The sequence below is a fragment of the Sturnus vulgaris genome, chromosome 5 (genome assembly GCF_052056855.1).
Source record: "Sturnus vulgaris isolate bStuVul1 chromosome 5, bStuVul1.hap1, whole genome shotgun sequence".
NCBI lineage: Eukaryota > Metazoa > Chordata > Aves > Passeriformes > Sturnidae > Sturnus > Sturnus vulgaris.
In genome coordinates this window covers 62,760,426-62,777,134 of record NC_142247.1, presented here as the reverse complement: position 1 = coordinate 62,777,134, position 16,709 = coordinate 62,760,426, and the positions used below count along the sequence as shown (strand labels likewise).

Genomic DNA, 16,709 nt, shown 5'->3' with positions numbered 1-16,709 from the left:
AGACACTGCTCTGTTCTCCTCCAGCATGCTCTTTCCAGCAGCCTGCACTTGCAAAGATGAAGATTTGTCTGATTCTGTGTCTGCCATGCACATGATTGCATCTGAGCTTGTCTCCTGAGGGCTCCCTTTTAACTGAGGGAAAAGCTAGTCAGGATGGCTTAACTCTGTCATAATCCTCATCTATCTTTACATTCCAAACGGGCCCATTTATTTTTTGTGAATAAAAAGAGAGGCCAGAGCTATTAGGCCAGGTGTCAGTAGCTGAAGGTAGTTGAGTTCCACCCTGCCCAAGCTGCAGCTCTTGGAATGTCTCAGTGCTGTGCATAAGGCTCAGCGTGGTGCTCCTGCATGTGCAGGTTGCCCTATAAAAGGCACTGTATCCTCTTACAGTTGGTGCTGAAAGAACACGGCTCTTGTAAGAGCTTCCATGCTGTATTTTGCTTTATTTTATTTTTTTTCCAAGTTAATGCAGAGACCAAGGGGAAAACCCTTACAGGATGAAAATACTTTCTGGAAAAAAATACAACCAAACAAAAAAAACCACTCACCAACAAAAAAGACAAAGCAGACTGACTACAATCTTCTGCTGCATGTTTTGCAGGGTGAAAATAGGCCTTGTACATTTACAGATATGTAAAACCATTAAAGCACAGGTAGCATGAAACTGAAAATGTCATGGTATAGCAAGTTCCATGTGAGTGTGATTTTGTGCTTTTCTTTTTAAGTATTTCCACTGAAAGAAGTGTCCCTATTGCAGATTAAATTGTAGTTTTAGAGACATGCACTGTAGAGTTAGTCTGCAAAACCTTTGAGTTATTACGTGTCACAAGTATTTGGATTTCCAGTATGTCATGAGAACTTGCTTTCACTTCAAAGTATAGGAATGATTGGACAATGTAAGTGAATATGAAGTGAATATGAAGTTGTCAGGTGTGTTCAAAATCGTTGGATAACAATGTGCAGTCTTGGGATTCTTGTTTCTAATAGCATTGAGCAAATTGGTTAAAGCCTAATTTAACTTGCATTACAGAACATTTGATTATAATTTAATTAGTATATTTTGGTTACATAGTGACTGTTCTGGTGATCTTTTTGTTGTGATAAATCCCTGTGGATTTACTCAGTGATCTTTATTTGCTCATAGACTTGTGAATTTTGGATATGATTACTGTCAAGATCAAGATGTTGCATCTAAATCTTTGAACCTTCAGGTTTTCACAAGTAAAGCAGGTAATGAATAAATACGAGAATGGTCAAAATTACCTTCACGAGTAATTATCATGCAGTGTAATCTTAATTGATTACTGAATTTCTTCATAAAATATTGCAAACACACAGAAATACAAACATTTATAAATGTGAGTATGAGATTTGTATTCCTTTTTCCAAGTGTACTTGGCAGGTAACTGTGAGGAGAGGGAGAAGGCAACTGTGCTTTGTCTTAATAAATTTTTTACCTTCTGGAAGCTGCAGTGAAGTTAAGCTGAAGTACCCAGGGTTTTATGTATCAACACCAACAACAAAACAGTCACCCAGAAATTTTTTGGTAGCCCAACTTCAAAGAACTGGTACCACACTCTTCTCTAGTGAAATCTCTCAGTCAAAGAACACCTTGGCGTTTTCCTGTCAGTGTCAGAAACCAGAAGGTACCAAAGTGTAGCTGTGTGTTACATTAAAGCAATCTAATGTTAAAGGTGACCAAAATTATGTTAGAAAGTAAATTCAAGGAAAGTTTTGTCTGGTTTTCTGACCTAGTATGTATATTTGTGTTAGAGAGTGGACATACATACACAGAGCATGTGCAATGCAGGCTTTAAGAGCTTCATATTGCTGTTAGTATGTGGTGTTCAGAAGGTCCAAGTATGCGATAATAAACATGGTATGTGCTACTCAAGGGTTTAGTTATATATGATTCCTTAATCTAGAATGTTTCTTAAACCTTTAGGATTTTGAAGTCTGCCTCCATCCTAATGTATGCATGAGCTTTTTTGGATTAAAAACTGGTCTCAAGAGATATCTGTTCATCACAGCTATTTTCAGCTTCTGAGTTAGACCATACAGGCAGGCAGAGATGGTGCTCGTTTAACCTTTGAGTCATCAGCACAGTGGTACAGGGAAGTGTTGCAGGAGAGGCTTCACATGTCACTCTCCAGGGCCTGCTGTGCACACCAGTGAGCTGCTGAGCTGTGTGCCACTTGCACTGAAATGACCATTAGTGCAAATCAAGTGAAATACAGCTTCCTTACATGGATTTTTTTTCTTACCAAGGCAAACTGCATGCTTATAAAGATTAGAGGGAAGGAATTAGAAGTAAGAGAAAGCCAAGTTTCTGTCTTTCAAATGCAGATTAGGCTTTTTCTCTGTTAGCAAGACAGTTGCTTATATAAACAGCCAGTCCAATAATGGAAAATATTATTGATTGGTATATATGTTTACTTTTTAAACCTTACTCCTCTGGGGTTTATTCAGATTGCAGCACCTCCTTGAGTTTGGGATGAAGTTTAGTCATTCTCCAGCAAAACACTTGTTTAGTTACTGTGAAAGAAAATGCTTTTTTTCTGTCTGGTGATGCAATATTTGAAGTCTGTGTGGAACCTTTCACAGGTGCTTTTCACTGCACTTACTGTAAAACAGATAATTTGACAATTACACTTGCTAAATTAGATTACTGTATGTGTCTTTTCCTTGAATGTTGTTTAAAACCGAGGATTACCTTTCACAACCCATTTCAGGTAACTAACAGTTTGGAGCAAGTTACTTTGGTGCTAAGACCGTATCTAGTTCTTGAAACACACTGTGGGTAATCACACTAAAGGTTCCCTTTTGTGCCTCAGTGGTGATTTGCAAAACTGGGCTGCAAGTTCTTTGTGGTGTGGACTGTGCCTGCTATGGGACTGCTAGCACACCACTGATAGTAGTGCCAGTATCCCTACTCGTACCATTCAGACGTCCCTGGCAAAGCATAATTGGCAAAACTTCAAACTGGAATATTCCATACAATTTCCCATTTAATAAAACTGTTACTGGCTCCTGCCAATCTGAACTCTGAATGAAATCACTTCTCCTTTCTCAAACTTCTGCACTAGAAAAGTAGCTCTGTTCCTTACACACAGCACAGATGAAATCTCTCCAGATAAAAGCCCCCATGTAATTCTTGAATAGCTGAGAAAAAAAAGCAGTTCCAGTCTCAGAATTAACTTTGCATGTCGAGAATTCAGGGGTTGTTAGATAAACACTGCACTGTTATTTTTTTTCTTGGTGCTTTAAAAATATTTTTCGATTAAATTTGCTCAATATTTAAAAAAAAATACAGGCAGTAAGAGGTCATAGACACTGGATAACCATCACCTATCTGCCTGAAATTTAGGCATCTAGACTATGTTTCTAGAGAGAAATAAGCATCTCCAGAGGATGATTCAATCCATATTTCCTTTTTTGCTGAATAGAGGTCTGAATGAGAGATGTTTGGATAGCTGAAGTTAAGTGAGGCAAGTCCCTCTTAAGTCAGTATAACTAGATAAAATGGCCTGGTACAATCTTGTATTTGAGTTGTGACATTTGGATGCTGTGTTGAGATGCTGTTACAGCCTTATATCTTGAGTTTTTGATCTAACAGAAATGAGGAATTTATAGTTAAAGTTTCCTAGGGAAAATTTAATGCCGACATATTGTAGGTGACTCTCAGTGGGGTGACTTTGTTGAGTACCAGAGTTGTAACTGCTGTTTCCTGAATAGGAGTAGAACTTAATTCTAAAATTCTTCCTTCTTTTTTCTTTCTTTTTTTTTTTTTTGTTTTAACCTTTGTGGTCACGATCTTTTTTCCCTTTTATTTCTGGAAAGATAAGTGTCCATCCAATTATGTACTCACATGAGTCTTCTCACCTCAAGGCATTCAGCTACAGCTTTTACTGTTTGCAAACGATTTTGAAACGGGTAGTGTGACAGACCTGGCTCTGCGTACAGCTGCAATAGGCTAACAGGCTTTCCCTGCAGCAGCACAACCCAGTTCTAATTTGCAGGAGCACTGCTAAGGGTACGAAAGGAGTCTGTGGTGTATTCTCAGTCTCTGGCTGCTCTACTGGGATTGCCAGGACTGTGTCAGATGTTGCATTGCTTGGACACCTGCTGGTCTGAGGCTGCCATGTTTCTGTCTGTATTAACAAAGCACCGTTTGTTATTTCCGGTTGTTTGTAATTCAGTTTGTTGACACGTGGACCAATATTTTTGATTTGAAAGATCACATCCTATTTATAGTCTCCCATAGATGCCATATCTGTGGTCAGTTTGCACATTGCCCACTGACACTTCAGACTGAACAATACTTGCATGTTGTGCAATTTACAGAACAGTGTACACAGAAGACTCCAACATACAAGAAAAAAAATGCAGTGCTGGAAGGGAGCTGTTGATAATAAAACAGCAATCCGGTGGGTTGCTGGAACTTTTCCAGTCTTCCTCATGAGTCCTGATGCTGCTACTTTAAAAATTATGCATATTCTGAAAGAAGCCAAGTGCTCTGGCAAAATGCCATGTCTGTTGTCTGAATGGCGCAAATATCCAAGCAAAACTGTATCAAACCATATTCAGTCAGCTAAGAATAAGCAGAAAGAAAAACTGCATCTTAAGAAAGCAGTTGTCTTCCCCAGAAGACAGAAGTGTGAAGTGTCTCAGCTATATCTGTATCACAGCTATGATACAGCCTTGTGGTGGCATTTAATCAAATAAAGTAACTGGGCAACTTGCTTTTTTTTGTACTTGTGCTTTTTCCATACTGTGCCCTTTTCTGCATAACTTGTATACAAAGCCTTTATTTTTTACAGAACAGTACCTGTATTAGTGTTACTTTATTTTCTTCTTTAAAATTATGAACTTTCAATAAAGGTAAATGGTCATATTTGTGGACGAGCTTTCCCAACTGTATTGGGATAATGTGGTTTGGAAGCTGTTTTTAACATGAATGCCAAAGCATCAGAGTAAGTTTTTATAAGAGATGAAAGCAGGGTTGCCATCCAGTGGGGTCAAAACGGGATCAGTCTGATGTAGAATTATTCTGGGAGTGGGAAACCCTGTATGCAGTACCCCAGCTGAAATAAACTTGTCCCAAGGACTGACTCCTCTCCTAAAAAAGGTATTAGCAGTTCTTTGAGCTGGAAGGGGGAGAAGTGGCTATCACTTCTAGTGTGAGAAAGCTCTGGTAGTGTATTCATGCTGCTGCCAATAAGAGATTACTTGAAAAGCAAAGAAATGGTGTTTTACTATGTTACTGAGCATATCTGACAGCTCCTGAACACAAAATATCTAGATTGAGGCAGTCTGTGGAGAGAAAGGCTCGATCAGTTTTCTGGCTGCAAGCATGATTTCTCCTGGAAAGGGCTAAAATGTACTTCCCCTAAAGGAAAAAACTGGCCATGCCAAACCCAGGTTTCCATTATGCCAGATTGCCTCCTCTGTTCTTTCTTGATTTTGTTTCATTAGGTAAATGATGATTAGAGCCCATAATAGATATTCCTGTAATATTTACCTTTTTTGAGAGATTATTTTTAATTTATAATTTGAAACAGTCTTGATTTGGTTTTGTGCAGTATAAAGATGTCTAAATGTTCAGTTAGACAAGTGAATTTTCTTTCTCTATTTTGTCTTTTTAGGAGGCTTGTGTGTGTGTTGTAGTCTAGTCTCTGATATTCCTCATGAGATCATATACTCCATTTATTTTTTACATAAAGGTAAGACTAACTTGTTAACTTACTGTACATTATTTTGGAGAATGTCAGTGTGCTGAAAGAGTTACAGAATGCCTTTCAAAACAAATAACTACCGAAGTCTGCAGACAATAAACTACTGTGGCTGGTGTTTAAACACAGCAGCTGCCTTGAGCTGCAGAGTTGACTTTCCTGCTGTAGACTTCCTGCCTGATGCTGAGTGAGTAGCTTCAAACCAGTGGCCTTGTAAATGGTTATTAATTTGGGCCCTTATTTCTAGCCAGACTTTCCGGCATGCTGAGCACAGACATCAGTGCAATCTGTGGGAGCTTGCAGGTGTGTTGTACTTATGCCATAAGGCATTTGTATGGGAAATAAAGCCAACAGCTCTTAGCTTGAATGTGTGTTTAGAATTCCAGTTCAACATGTCATTTTCACAGCAAGAGGTGCAACACCCACTGACTCTAAGAATAGTTGCTGTCTGAGTGGTACTCTAGCTCTTAAAGTTAAGACTTTTGTTTATGTTTTAAAATAATAAAGGACATTGTTTTATTCCAATCAGAATGAAAATTCTGATTATCAAGATTTTCTTACTTGATACATGGACAGAGAAGCAAATTATTTCTTAAGAGAGAAGCTGCATAGTATGGAGTAACTGTGTTCAAGTGCATAATATCTGTTCTACCTTAACTATTTGCTTTCTTGTGTCAGGATGCTTCTCACATGTCAGAGCTGCACACACATGATGCTTTGCTGCAGGAATATTGTGGGATTGAGTGAACTACCTTTTTGTGTTCTCGAAGGCATTACTGAATTGGAAAAAGTCCTCTTCGGGTGTGACACACTGTGCATTCACTGCTGTGAAGGGCTGATTTCCCCAGATATGCCTGACGTGTAGCCAGAGAGTTGTTGGATTGCTTGGAGCCAACCATGGCCCTTGTACATCCTGATCTGTACTAGGAAGAAACCGAGGATAAATATGGTGACATTGACTAGCTAAGTCTGAAATGAGCTCTATGGAATGGAGTTGTTTGGTGCAGAGCTGTTTGTGAGTTCATGTAAGATTCATCAGTTGTACAAGAGAATTTTAATAATGGTCCTGCAGTGACCCACAGAAGCAGTGGGTCCATAACTCATATTTTGGGGTCCATAAGCCATATTTTGGAGACATTTAAGGAGTTCAGTTTGTTCTGCAGCCTCTGTAATCTTGTCTGGAAGCTTCCCACCCATGTTAAAACAGTCACTGCAGCATGAACAGAGAAGTCACGATGTTGCAGTTGAATTCTGCCGTGCTGGTTTTTTAGCTTGCATGTCCTCATGCTGGCAAATGACAAAGTGGTGATGGTGAGTGTACTGACTCATTGCAAGCTAACTTCAGTCGTATTTTGTATGAAAAACTGTATCTTTTGACACTTCTGCCTCTGTAGTGTTGCTGTTGGTGACTTCTTCTCTTGGAAAAACTGTGGATCTTATATTGAATTTCCATGCATTGTTAAGTAGCATCCTGATCATGACATTATTAGTTACTATAATCCTCAGTATTTCTCAGAGATAGAGGAAATTTGAGGGCATTGTGTCATTCTTGCTGGGTGCCAGAAGTGTGGTACAAGTCTAGATTGAAACAACAGCTGTGCTGATGCAAAACCCATGCAAACACAGCAGGTCTGAAATTGGCCTTTGTATAAACTGAGCTGAACTAAATTACAGCAATAGGGCATGCAGATAAACAAAGTGGAAATTCTTTAAAGCAGTTGAAAGATCACTAAAATGTGAAACACAGCTATATAAAGGATTTGTGTTTTGGTTTTTCTGGGGGAAAGGTATTTTTATACAAGCTTGCTCTGGGATTGAGTGCTTCTTTAAACACAAACGTAGGCTATGCAGTGCATGACTAGTTTTCACACACTAAAGAACTGCATTGTGTAGGTGCCAGTCTACTATGTGTGCAGGACCTGTGTTTAAAATGGATTAAATCTGTCTGGGCAGACAACCCCACTAAACATTCTAAAATATTCCTGTTTGGGTCTATGGGCACTGCTAAAATTTCTGGCTATAAAGTAATAGATGGATTGTAACAAATGGTGTTTATTTTCCCCCAGGTTATAACAAAACTTTTACAGTTTCTCTAGAAAGAACAGAATCTCATCAATTGAAGGAAGTGGCTTTTATGAATCTTGGTAGGTTACTTGTGTTACTTTCCTGTGTGATTGCCATTCTCTATCTACTAGGGAGACAAATAGCTAACTCTTCTCTGGAAGGAAAGGATTTTTTTTTTTCATGACTTTAGGTAGCAGTGTTATTTTGCTGCTTTTCTTTTGCTTGCCTTTTGTATTTGGCACTTGATATTGCAATACCTCACTATTAGTAAGCAGCTTCCTTTGAAGTTGTCTCAGAATCTGTGCTGGACACCAGCTGCTGAGTTCTTGAGTATCTCAAATTTCTTGAATCCTCTCCTGGAAACCCAAATGTGCTGCTAGTGTTTCCTGTGTTCATAGAACAGCAGCTTTTAATTAACTCCTTTTATATTTCCTAGATATAATCAATTACTCAAAGAGAAGTGGGCCAAGTTGAGAATCATGTCAAAGAGCCTCTTAGAACAAATAAGTTATCATGTGTTAAATTGATCACTGTTATTTCTTTAAATAGACTATTACGTGGCTGCTTATTTGCCTGGCCAGTTCCTGCACCTCCTGAACATTCAACATCCTGATCTGCTGTGCTATAGTTTATTTCTGACAGGTATAGTAAAACTGCTTTAAGTAATTTCTTTGTTGTTGTGGAAACTTGTTCATATCTCTTTACATAAAAGTTGTATTTCTCAATGTTTCCTTAGAGCACAGTGTTCTGACAAAAGAAGGGTACTGAAAAAATCAGAATGACATTTTTGCTACTTTCCATTTTAGAAAGAGAAGCTGAACTGGCATTTCATACTTTGTGTATTTCATACTTATTGCTTGTTATGAGATGGAAGAAGACCTTTCACTGAATTTGAAATTCTCTGCCTTGGTTTCATAGTTTCCCTTCCCTCAATTTTGCCCGTGGTTCTTGGTCCTCCACTGTTTTCATTTCACATGAGATGTAAATTTGATTTTACATTTCCTTCCTCCTATTGAGTTGCTCTAAATGTGTGTGTTTGGAGGGTGTGGGGAAAGGAAATCTGTGTTTCCTTTACCTGATCAGGCTGATGCAATTTAATTTAGAGTCTCATCTGAGATGTGTGTTACTTCATTTCCAACAAACATGTCTTTGTGGGAAGTGGTTTATTTTTGGAAGTGGGGTGCCTTTGTTTGAAAACAGAAATCTGTTGTTCTGATTGGGTGAAGGAGACATAAATTGTGGAAACTGGTGCAGGGGCAGCATCATAGGAAGCTAGTACTTGTTTCATATGCATAATGAAGTACTGTCCTGCTAAAAATGGGTGGAAAACATCACTGCTGGATGGTGGGCCTGATTTCTCTGATGCAAAGGGTCTGAAATACAGTGCCTGTATGGTACCATCATGGTGGACATGAGTACTAGTATAAATAAAATGGTTTTGGTCTGATGCTTCAGTGAATAATTGCATTATTCACTGAACCTTCCTGTTCTGGCCATTGGGATTGATGGCAAGAGATCCACCAATAGAAGTTTGTATCATGATTCTGCATGTGACCAGTTCTGACCTGCACAAACAGTACCAATAGGTGCTAATTCTAGTGTTGAAGTTGTGCTAATGCCTTTGTGCTCTGCTCTGTTCCATCACATGTAGTCTGATTTGCCTTGGAGCAGCATTGTTAGCATCAAATCTCTGCACCTTCTCTGTGTCAGCAGTAGGGAAGGAGAGAACTGAGTATGGACTGTGCTCCTTATCTGCTTTCTTTATGGAGCCAACACCATTCTTTCTCCTCTTTGGCATAATACCAGGGCAGGCAGTGCAAGAGGCAGACTCTTTCTTACTACTGGGAGCCTTAAGAGTCTTAAGAGAAATACTGGTTTCAGGCAGATTTTATGTTCTTACTCCTTTTTGTTCTCAAACCAATGTTCTTCAGGTGAGGATGCAAGAATCGACATGTTACAAAACTGTTCCATCCGGTCCCCATGGGCGTCAACAGTCCTGGATTGCAATGCAGGAAGTCTGTATGATGTGAGCATCAGTGACAGTGCCTTGCTGCAGTTCCTACAGAAGAGCAAACGAGACTGTGAGAGATTGGCAGCTCTGCATTGTGCCCTGCTCTACTTCCAACATGCAGAAGGCTTGGAAATGCAGGTGGGAAAAGAATCTCCTCTAAATTTTTTTCCAGTGACTGATGTCTTATACAAAGCAGGAGCAGGGCATGAATGGTATCAACCAAAGAGAAGTCTTGATTCACCTGAGCCAAGAGGTTTATTGGCTGGGCTGCCCTAAACCCCTTTACCAGTCCAGGCTGTCCAGAAAACATTTGTGTCTCTATCACTACTCCATGCAAAGTCTTACTACCAAAACCAAATTTTCTATACTCTCTTACAACACTTGCTTAAACAGAGAGATGTAACGAGCTCCCTGTCCTCATTCTGACAGATTATTCGGTGGATTTCTGAGAACCTGTCAACATGTCATTCTTTTGACCCCATTCAAGAATTTATCATTGGTAGGTATTTCTTTTCCTGCATACTGAGTTTTCCTGCATACTCAGTTGACACTGAAGGAGAGGCCATGGCAGTACAAACTGACTCTTATTTCTGAGCATTTTAGTTATGATTTGTGTTAACTAACCTGCATTTTGTGGCATTAAGAGACAGTATCATTATTTTAGAAGATACATAGACATCTCAAAATTGTCTAGATCTCAGATTGGCAGTAAAACTTCAAATGCATTCTTCTGTCTAATGGAACAAATGGATTTATCATTATTTTAGGTCTTTGAAGATTTGTTCCCCAGCTCCATTCTCCTCTAGCTCTAACCCAAACCATTTGTTTCAAAATAATTTGGCTTATCATGATATTCCCTTCTAATAGCTGGTTTCTCAGTCTAGCCAGTGCAGAGTCTTTGTACAAAGGACCCCTGCAGTGCTGAGCTATAGCCAAGCAGCTGACCCAGCCCTGCAGCCATCTGGACATCTCTTCCTCCTTTTGTGCACAGAATGGGACTAGTTCCACGATGGAGGAAGCTGTTTCAGAGACAGCAGCAGGATTTATCCCTAAAAAAGTGTCAGATAAGGAACAGTGTAGCCTACTCTTGTTAACTGATTATACATCTTATAAATCTTTTTACATTACATTCAGCCTCCCTGTACTGCAGAATGTGTCCAGAAACTCAGAACCTAGATAAACTCCTGCCCTACACATCTCTGCATGACTGGATTGGGGTAAGATAACAGCTGGTACTTTAATTAATAGCTAGAGGGTCTGGTATTTTATCCCTTAGAACAGCCTATAGCTTGTGTATCTTACCTTTTCATAGCTATGCTCGAAATTGATACCTTTATGCCTGTGCTTTATGCCTGCTTTAGTTTGCCAAGTCTTACCCTTTGTGGTGTTTTCCATGACTCAAATTTTTTGACTAAACCTTACCATATGAGGTTTATTATGAATACAGAATACATTTAGCCAGCAAAATCATGCAGTTATTTCCAGGACAAACAGAATCAGTAGAGTTAAGGTTTACAAGTCAGCTTGCAGAAGTAAAATAACTTCAAGCAAGACTTTACAGTTAGAGCAAATAGTGTCTTAATTTCTCTGCTGTGACACTGTTCTAACACGTCATATTTAAAAAATAAGGGCACAGTTTTGGCTGGCTGGCTAGCTAGTTTCACTGAGGAAATAGATGATGGAGATTGATTTAGATGCCCCATGTTCTATGCTGAATTGTAAGATTACAAATAATTTGTATTTATAGGTTGTCCCTGGAGTAACATGTGCCACAGACATTATTTCTCTACCTGTGTTAGAGGTAAGTTCTAGTATAAAACCACATTTGTATTTGCAGATTAGTAGCTGCTTTTTTGTGCATGGGGAGTGTGCTAAATATTAATGCAGCAGTGTCACCATTATCCAAAAACAGATGTAAACAGAAAATTGCCCTGTTGGGAATGATGTATGCATTTACTAAAATACCAGTTAATCAGACTCAAAGATGGTAGGGTTTTTTCCCCTTTCTGAAGACACCTCTATTCAACAGGGAGAATTATCCACAAATTAATTCATGTTAATCAGATTGATACCACTTTGCTTTATCACTTTGGTAGCTGAAGGCAGAGGTGCCATAACAGACAAGTAGGATTTCTACGTATGTCTACGTGTGCCCACATGCCCTTGCAGGGCTATTTCACTGTGCTGCCATTGGTGTGCATGGCTCGTAACCCTCACTTTGTTTTGTCCAGAGCATCCTGTGATTGCACTTATGTCAGGGCTTTGGCTACTAAATCTAGCCAAATTCCTGCACAGCCTGGAAAGGGCAGTGGGCTGTGTGGGGAGAGCACAGGCTGTTTGGGTAGGAAATTGTACTTTCCGTTGAAAACAACATGAATGATTCTTCCTATTCCACTCCCTCAGCTCCAGTTTAGAGAAACTCTTGAAATTTTCCTAAGGACTCCCCTACAAAATCTGAAAGAATTTTAAGAAGCAGTTTGTTGTGGAGAGCTAATGGGAAGAATGAGGAGTTTAGACACACCAGCAAAACATAGATTAGACTCTGGATACACGACAGTGTTGTTCCATGTAGGTCTTTAAAGATGTGCTTGTAATTAATCATAAAGCATCACTGTTCATAAAACCTTTTAAAAATCAGTGAAATTTCCCACTGCTCTTTCACTCTGCAGCAGTGCATCACAGCTGTGCTGTGCTTATTCACAGGGTTGCTGTTGGGGAATCAGGTTTTGCATGCTTTGCTTGGAAAGGCTGCCTTGAGAACTGGGACACCTGGGAAAATCAGATCTTGAGAAAATTTGTGTGCAGATAATCCCTGTAACTCACTGAGGTCACAGTTAGCAGAACTTTAACTTGTCTGAGATTGAACCTCAAGCCCCTGGGGGCGCATGCCTTTAGCAGCTATACTTCCTGATTGCAGAACTCATTTCCTATTTCTGTCTGAAACCTAAACAGATTGAAAAGGTCAGAGTTGAGCTAAAGACAAATATTTCCTGCTACTTTTGACAGCAAATTGCTCTGACTCTTGCATGAGGACAAAGATGCTAATGCGTAGAGTAAGGTTTAATGCTCTGGCTATTTTGCACCACACCAATGTCACAAACCCACCACAGCTTAAGTGGTCAGCTGTTGTTTCAGTTGGTCCATGTTGTTGGCATCAGGAGTCAGACCCTGGTGACAGATCTGGTTCTGCAAGTAGTATTTCTGTTGCAGAGATTTTATGGCATTTCAGAGAAACAATGGTTAATTGTCACTTTGAGAAGCTTTTTGGAGTTCTCAAGCCCATCAGTTGTTCAGAGCTTTTAGGAGGTCTATGTCCATATACACATTAAAAATTTGTGCTATTTGGGTATCAGGTGTTTTCATCAGTAAATTCCTGTTCATCAAGATATACTGAGAAAGGGGGAACAGTTAGTCCAATTGTCCAAAAGCTCTACATAAGGATTGCAATTGATAAGTCTAATTTTCCCCCCTTTTTACTCACAAACCAAACTTGCAGGGATGCAAATAAGTTCAATCAGAAAGGGAGGAGGCAGGAGGAAGAAGGGAAATAAAGAAAACAGGAGGAGATCCAGGGGAAGAGTGAAAATATATAGTGCAAGAAATCCTGGTGCTGGTCAGAGCACCAGAAAGAGTTTCTTGTTTGTGCTGTGCTGAGCCCCTGGGGTGCAGTGATGACAACGTTCTCTGAATGCCATCACTGCTTGGGAGACACAGCACTACAGTCCAGAGAGACATGGGCCTCCTGATGGCTATTATCACCCCAGACCTTTTCCAAGGGGTGTAGCAGAGAGCTCTCTATCTTCAGTTAAAAACCCACTACTTATGAAAGGCTTCAGGGGAGCTTTTCATGGATTGCAAACTGGTAAGGCCTTGCTTTGACTTCTGGTAATACAATGTCTTTTAGCTGTCATGCTTAGGTGTTAATTCTTGACTCTCTAGAAATTCTCCCAAATAAACACCTAAGATGAAGAAGCCTTCTCTTTCTAGTCCTTGTCCTGATGCTCCTCAAGAAATAATAGATTAAATTGCAAAAATCCTTTGCTTTAAACTTTTGACTTTTTAATGAGATCTAATACAATCCATCTTTTTGGGATTAAAAGCAGACAACTCTCAAGTCTACCACTTCCTGTTAGAGATTGCATATATGAAAGAAAATTACTGTCTTGCTTCCCCCTGCCACATATCCAAGTCCAGTGTGGCCTGAACACAGTTTTGCAGTGGTAGTGTTGTTGCATGGATTGGTCACTAGATGATACCCTTATGCTGTATTTAATATTTCTCTGGTTTCATATTGGTAACATTTAGGCAACATTCTGCAGTAATAGGTTGTAGATCTCATGAGTTACAGAGTGAACATATGGTGCCATATGTGATCCTAGTTTGCAGCTGCTAAATATAACTAATATGAAGCAAAACCCAAGGTTTATTTTCTCTGCTGCAGCTACAATAATAGTGACAATAGGCACTGGCAGCAAGAGGAAAGTGGCTGGCAGGACTGAGTCTTTGAAATGTATTTTCCTTGACAATTTATAATTTATAGTAGGAAGTGGTTTCTTCCTTTTGAGGTTTTCTTTAAAGGTTACTGTTATTGTAGGATAGTTGAGAGGAGAGAGAAAAACCCAGTATGTTAGTGGAAATGGAGGAATATTGTGAACTCAAAGCTGTCTTTATTCAAATGTTGTTACTGTAGTGTCTGTGTTGGGAGATAATGTATATTAAAAGGTGCAAGAACAGCTCATACCATTTCTTGTTTTTAAAACCGTCAAAAAGAATTGCCTTAATCTCATCTCTTCCTCAGCAATGATTGTGTCTTGTCCCCCTTATAAACAGCAGCTTCAAAATTTTTATACCCAGTCCAAGAACTAGCTCAGGAAACTGTGTGGCTTTGTTTAGATTTTGTTGCTGCTATCTATTCACAACTGAGTTTAAATTGATTTTAGCATTAGAGTCAAATGCTTCAGAATTGCTGTGGAAACTTTTGAATTTTGTTTCTTTTCTGGGATGAAGCACTGTTACTTGAGGTTGGTAAATGGATGGTTGCAATTCTAAGTATTAATGCAGCTTGAAAATAGTGGCATCCTGCAGCTGTCATGGCCATGGTGGTATTCCTCTATTTGGAACTAGTAGAATTCTGAAATGTGATTTATTTGACCAAATGTAAACATTTTCATCTAAGTTAGTAGCTTAAGGCTCTGTTTACAGTCAGAGGAAGTCTAGACAATATGGCCAGTGTAGTCTGTGGTGCAATTCTTCCCATCTCAAACATGTAAATAGGTCAGATGAATTGTGACCCAGAAATACTTGTTTCTTTCCAGGCACCAAATCTTCACCTCAAGTCAAGTAAGTGCTACCACTGCCATTCCATTAAGAGAAATTAGTTTTGGTGCTTTGGTTTAACTTTTTTCACTTAGATTATTTTTACATTAATCACATGTCTTTGCAGTCACTTACTGGGAGGGGGATGAGGTATTTCTTTAAGAGGGCAGTCTGTATTCATGCTTTCTCTGCAACACTTTGCAGTTCCAAAACTCCAAAGGCTTCTGGGAGAAACTCAACTCAAACTTGGAGAGTGTGAAGTATGCAGAGCCACACTTGCACTACCACAGCAACGTGCTCAGGAGGGAATGGCGTAACCTTTCAGAAGAGGTGAGTGAGAGGCACTGGAACTGAAACACCTGAACTCTCCAACTGCCTCTGAAATGGGTATTTTAAAGTCAAGCATGGACCAGTTCCCTTTTTATTTTGAAGATAAATAGATGGGAATCTGATTATCAGAAGTTCAAAGACTTGCAGTCATTTCACCTAAGCTAATTGCCTGACAGTTTTGTTCTCTTAAAATAATGCAAGAAATTAAAGAAAAGGAGAGCTTGCTCTGTATTGTCACGAGGTTTACATGTGTATGAGTGCCTATGGTACTTGGAAGATGGTGTGAGGCCCCACTGTGTTTTATTTCCATTCAAAGAGAAAACCAAATTAATTTCTCAACTTCATTCTGTCAGGGAGTATTTTATTTGGTCTTCTGTTTTGTTCATTTTTGGATTTTTGTTTGTTTACAAACCAGAGAGAGGAGAGAAGAACCACAGCATATTTGAGGAATATTTTTGAAAATGCCAAAAAGTACGTACTGGTTTCTGTTATATTTACCCCTTCTTGTTTTGCACAAGTATGTTGGGGGAATTAATGTGCCATTTCATTAATTGATTAGGTATCTGATTAGATATCTTGAAAGAAGATTATCCTGGTGAAAATCAGTTATTTGAATCCTTGTAATCACTACAGCATGATCTGAAATATAGGCCTCTAGAGCTAGGGAATTTATGGTAGATGTGAAGTTATTCTCATGCAAGCTAGACAGATAGAATTTTTTTAATGCTATGTGGCATTGTTACTACATTTAGTCACATGTACTGCTCTCAGATTTCTTTAGCTGTCTTTGAAAGATCAAAGGCTCATTTGAGTTTTTATTGATGTTATGAAAGTCTTTAGAGTATTGCATATGAAACACACTGATTTTTGTTTCAAACCCCAGGGTCCTTTCTCATTTGGACACTTGGGACTCTGGTAAGTAAAACCTTTCTTGATGTAGGCCTTAGATTTAGGCTTATTAGAAGACTTAGGTTCGTTAGAATATTTCCATCCAGCTGTTGTTTGCTAAAAATCAGTTGCTATGTGTGTTTTCAGCACGGAAGAGTTTGAGGATCTAAGATGAGAAGAAATGCTAGGAAATGCTTGAAAAGAAAGTTCCTAGTTCATGTTGGATCTAACAACATAAGCAGTAAAATTTGGTCTGCTAAAGGATATCGTCTTCAGGATTTTTCTTGTGGAGCAGAGTATCAATGACACCATGTTACTGTTGAGTCTTGTCCACTTAGTCAGTCCAGCTGCCTTTGCAACATCAGAAC

The 16,709-nt window shown here is 39.2% G+C and overlaps 1 protein-coding gene across 5 annotated transcripts in view; it reads left to right on the top strand.

Annotated features, from left to right (window-relative positions):
- Positions 1–16,709, top strand: part of GSAP (gamma-secretase activating protein) — a 43,977-nt gene that overhangs the window by 13,030 nt on the left and 14,238 nt on the right. For all 5 annotated transcript variants that reach the window (XR_015804082.1, XM_088165856.1, XM_088165854.1 and 2 more), the window contains 11 exons: positions 1,145–1,230; positions 5,646–5,723; positions 7,799–7,876; positions 8,346–8,438; positions 9,728–9,945; positions 10,237–10,306; positions 10,942–11,024; positions 11,555–11,608; positions 15,328–15,453; positions 15,869–15,924; positions 16,337–16,368. Coding sequence is in view for 4 of the 5 variants with exons in the window: in XM_088165856.1 (XP_088021982.1) it covers positions 1,145–1,230; positions 5,646–5,723; positions 7,799–7,876; positions 8,346–8,438; positions 9,728–9,945; positions 10,237–10,306; positions 10,942–11,024; positions 11,555–11,608; positions 15,328–15,453; positions 15,869–15,924; positions 16,337–16,368 (974 nt within the window). In the remaining variant the exon portion in view is untranslated. The remainder of the gene's footprint in view (positions 1–1,144; positions 1,231–5,645; positions 5,724–7,798; positions 7,877–8,345; positions 8,439–9,727; positions 9,946–10,236; positions 10,307–10,941; positions 11,025–11,554; positions 11,609–15,327; positions 15,454–15,868; positions 15,925–16,336; positions 16,369–16,709) is intronic.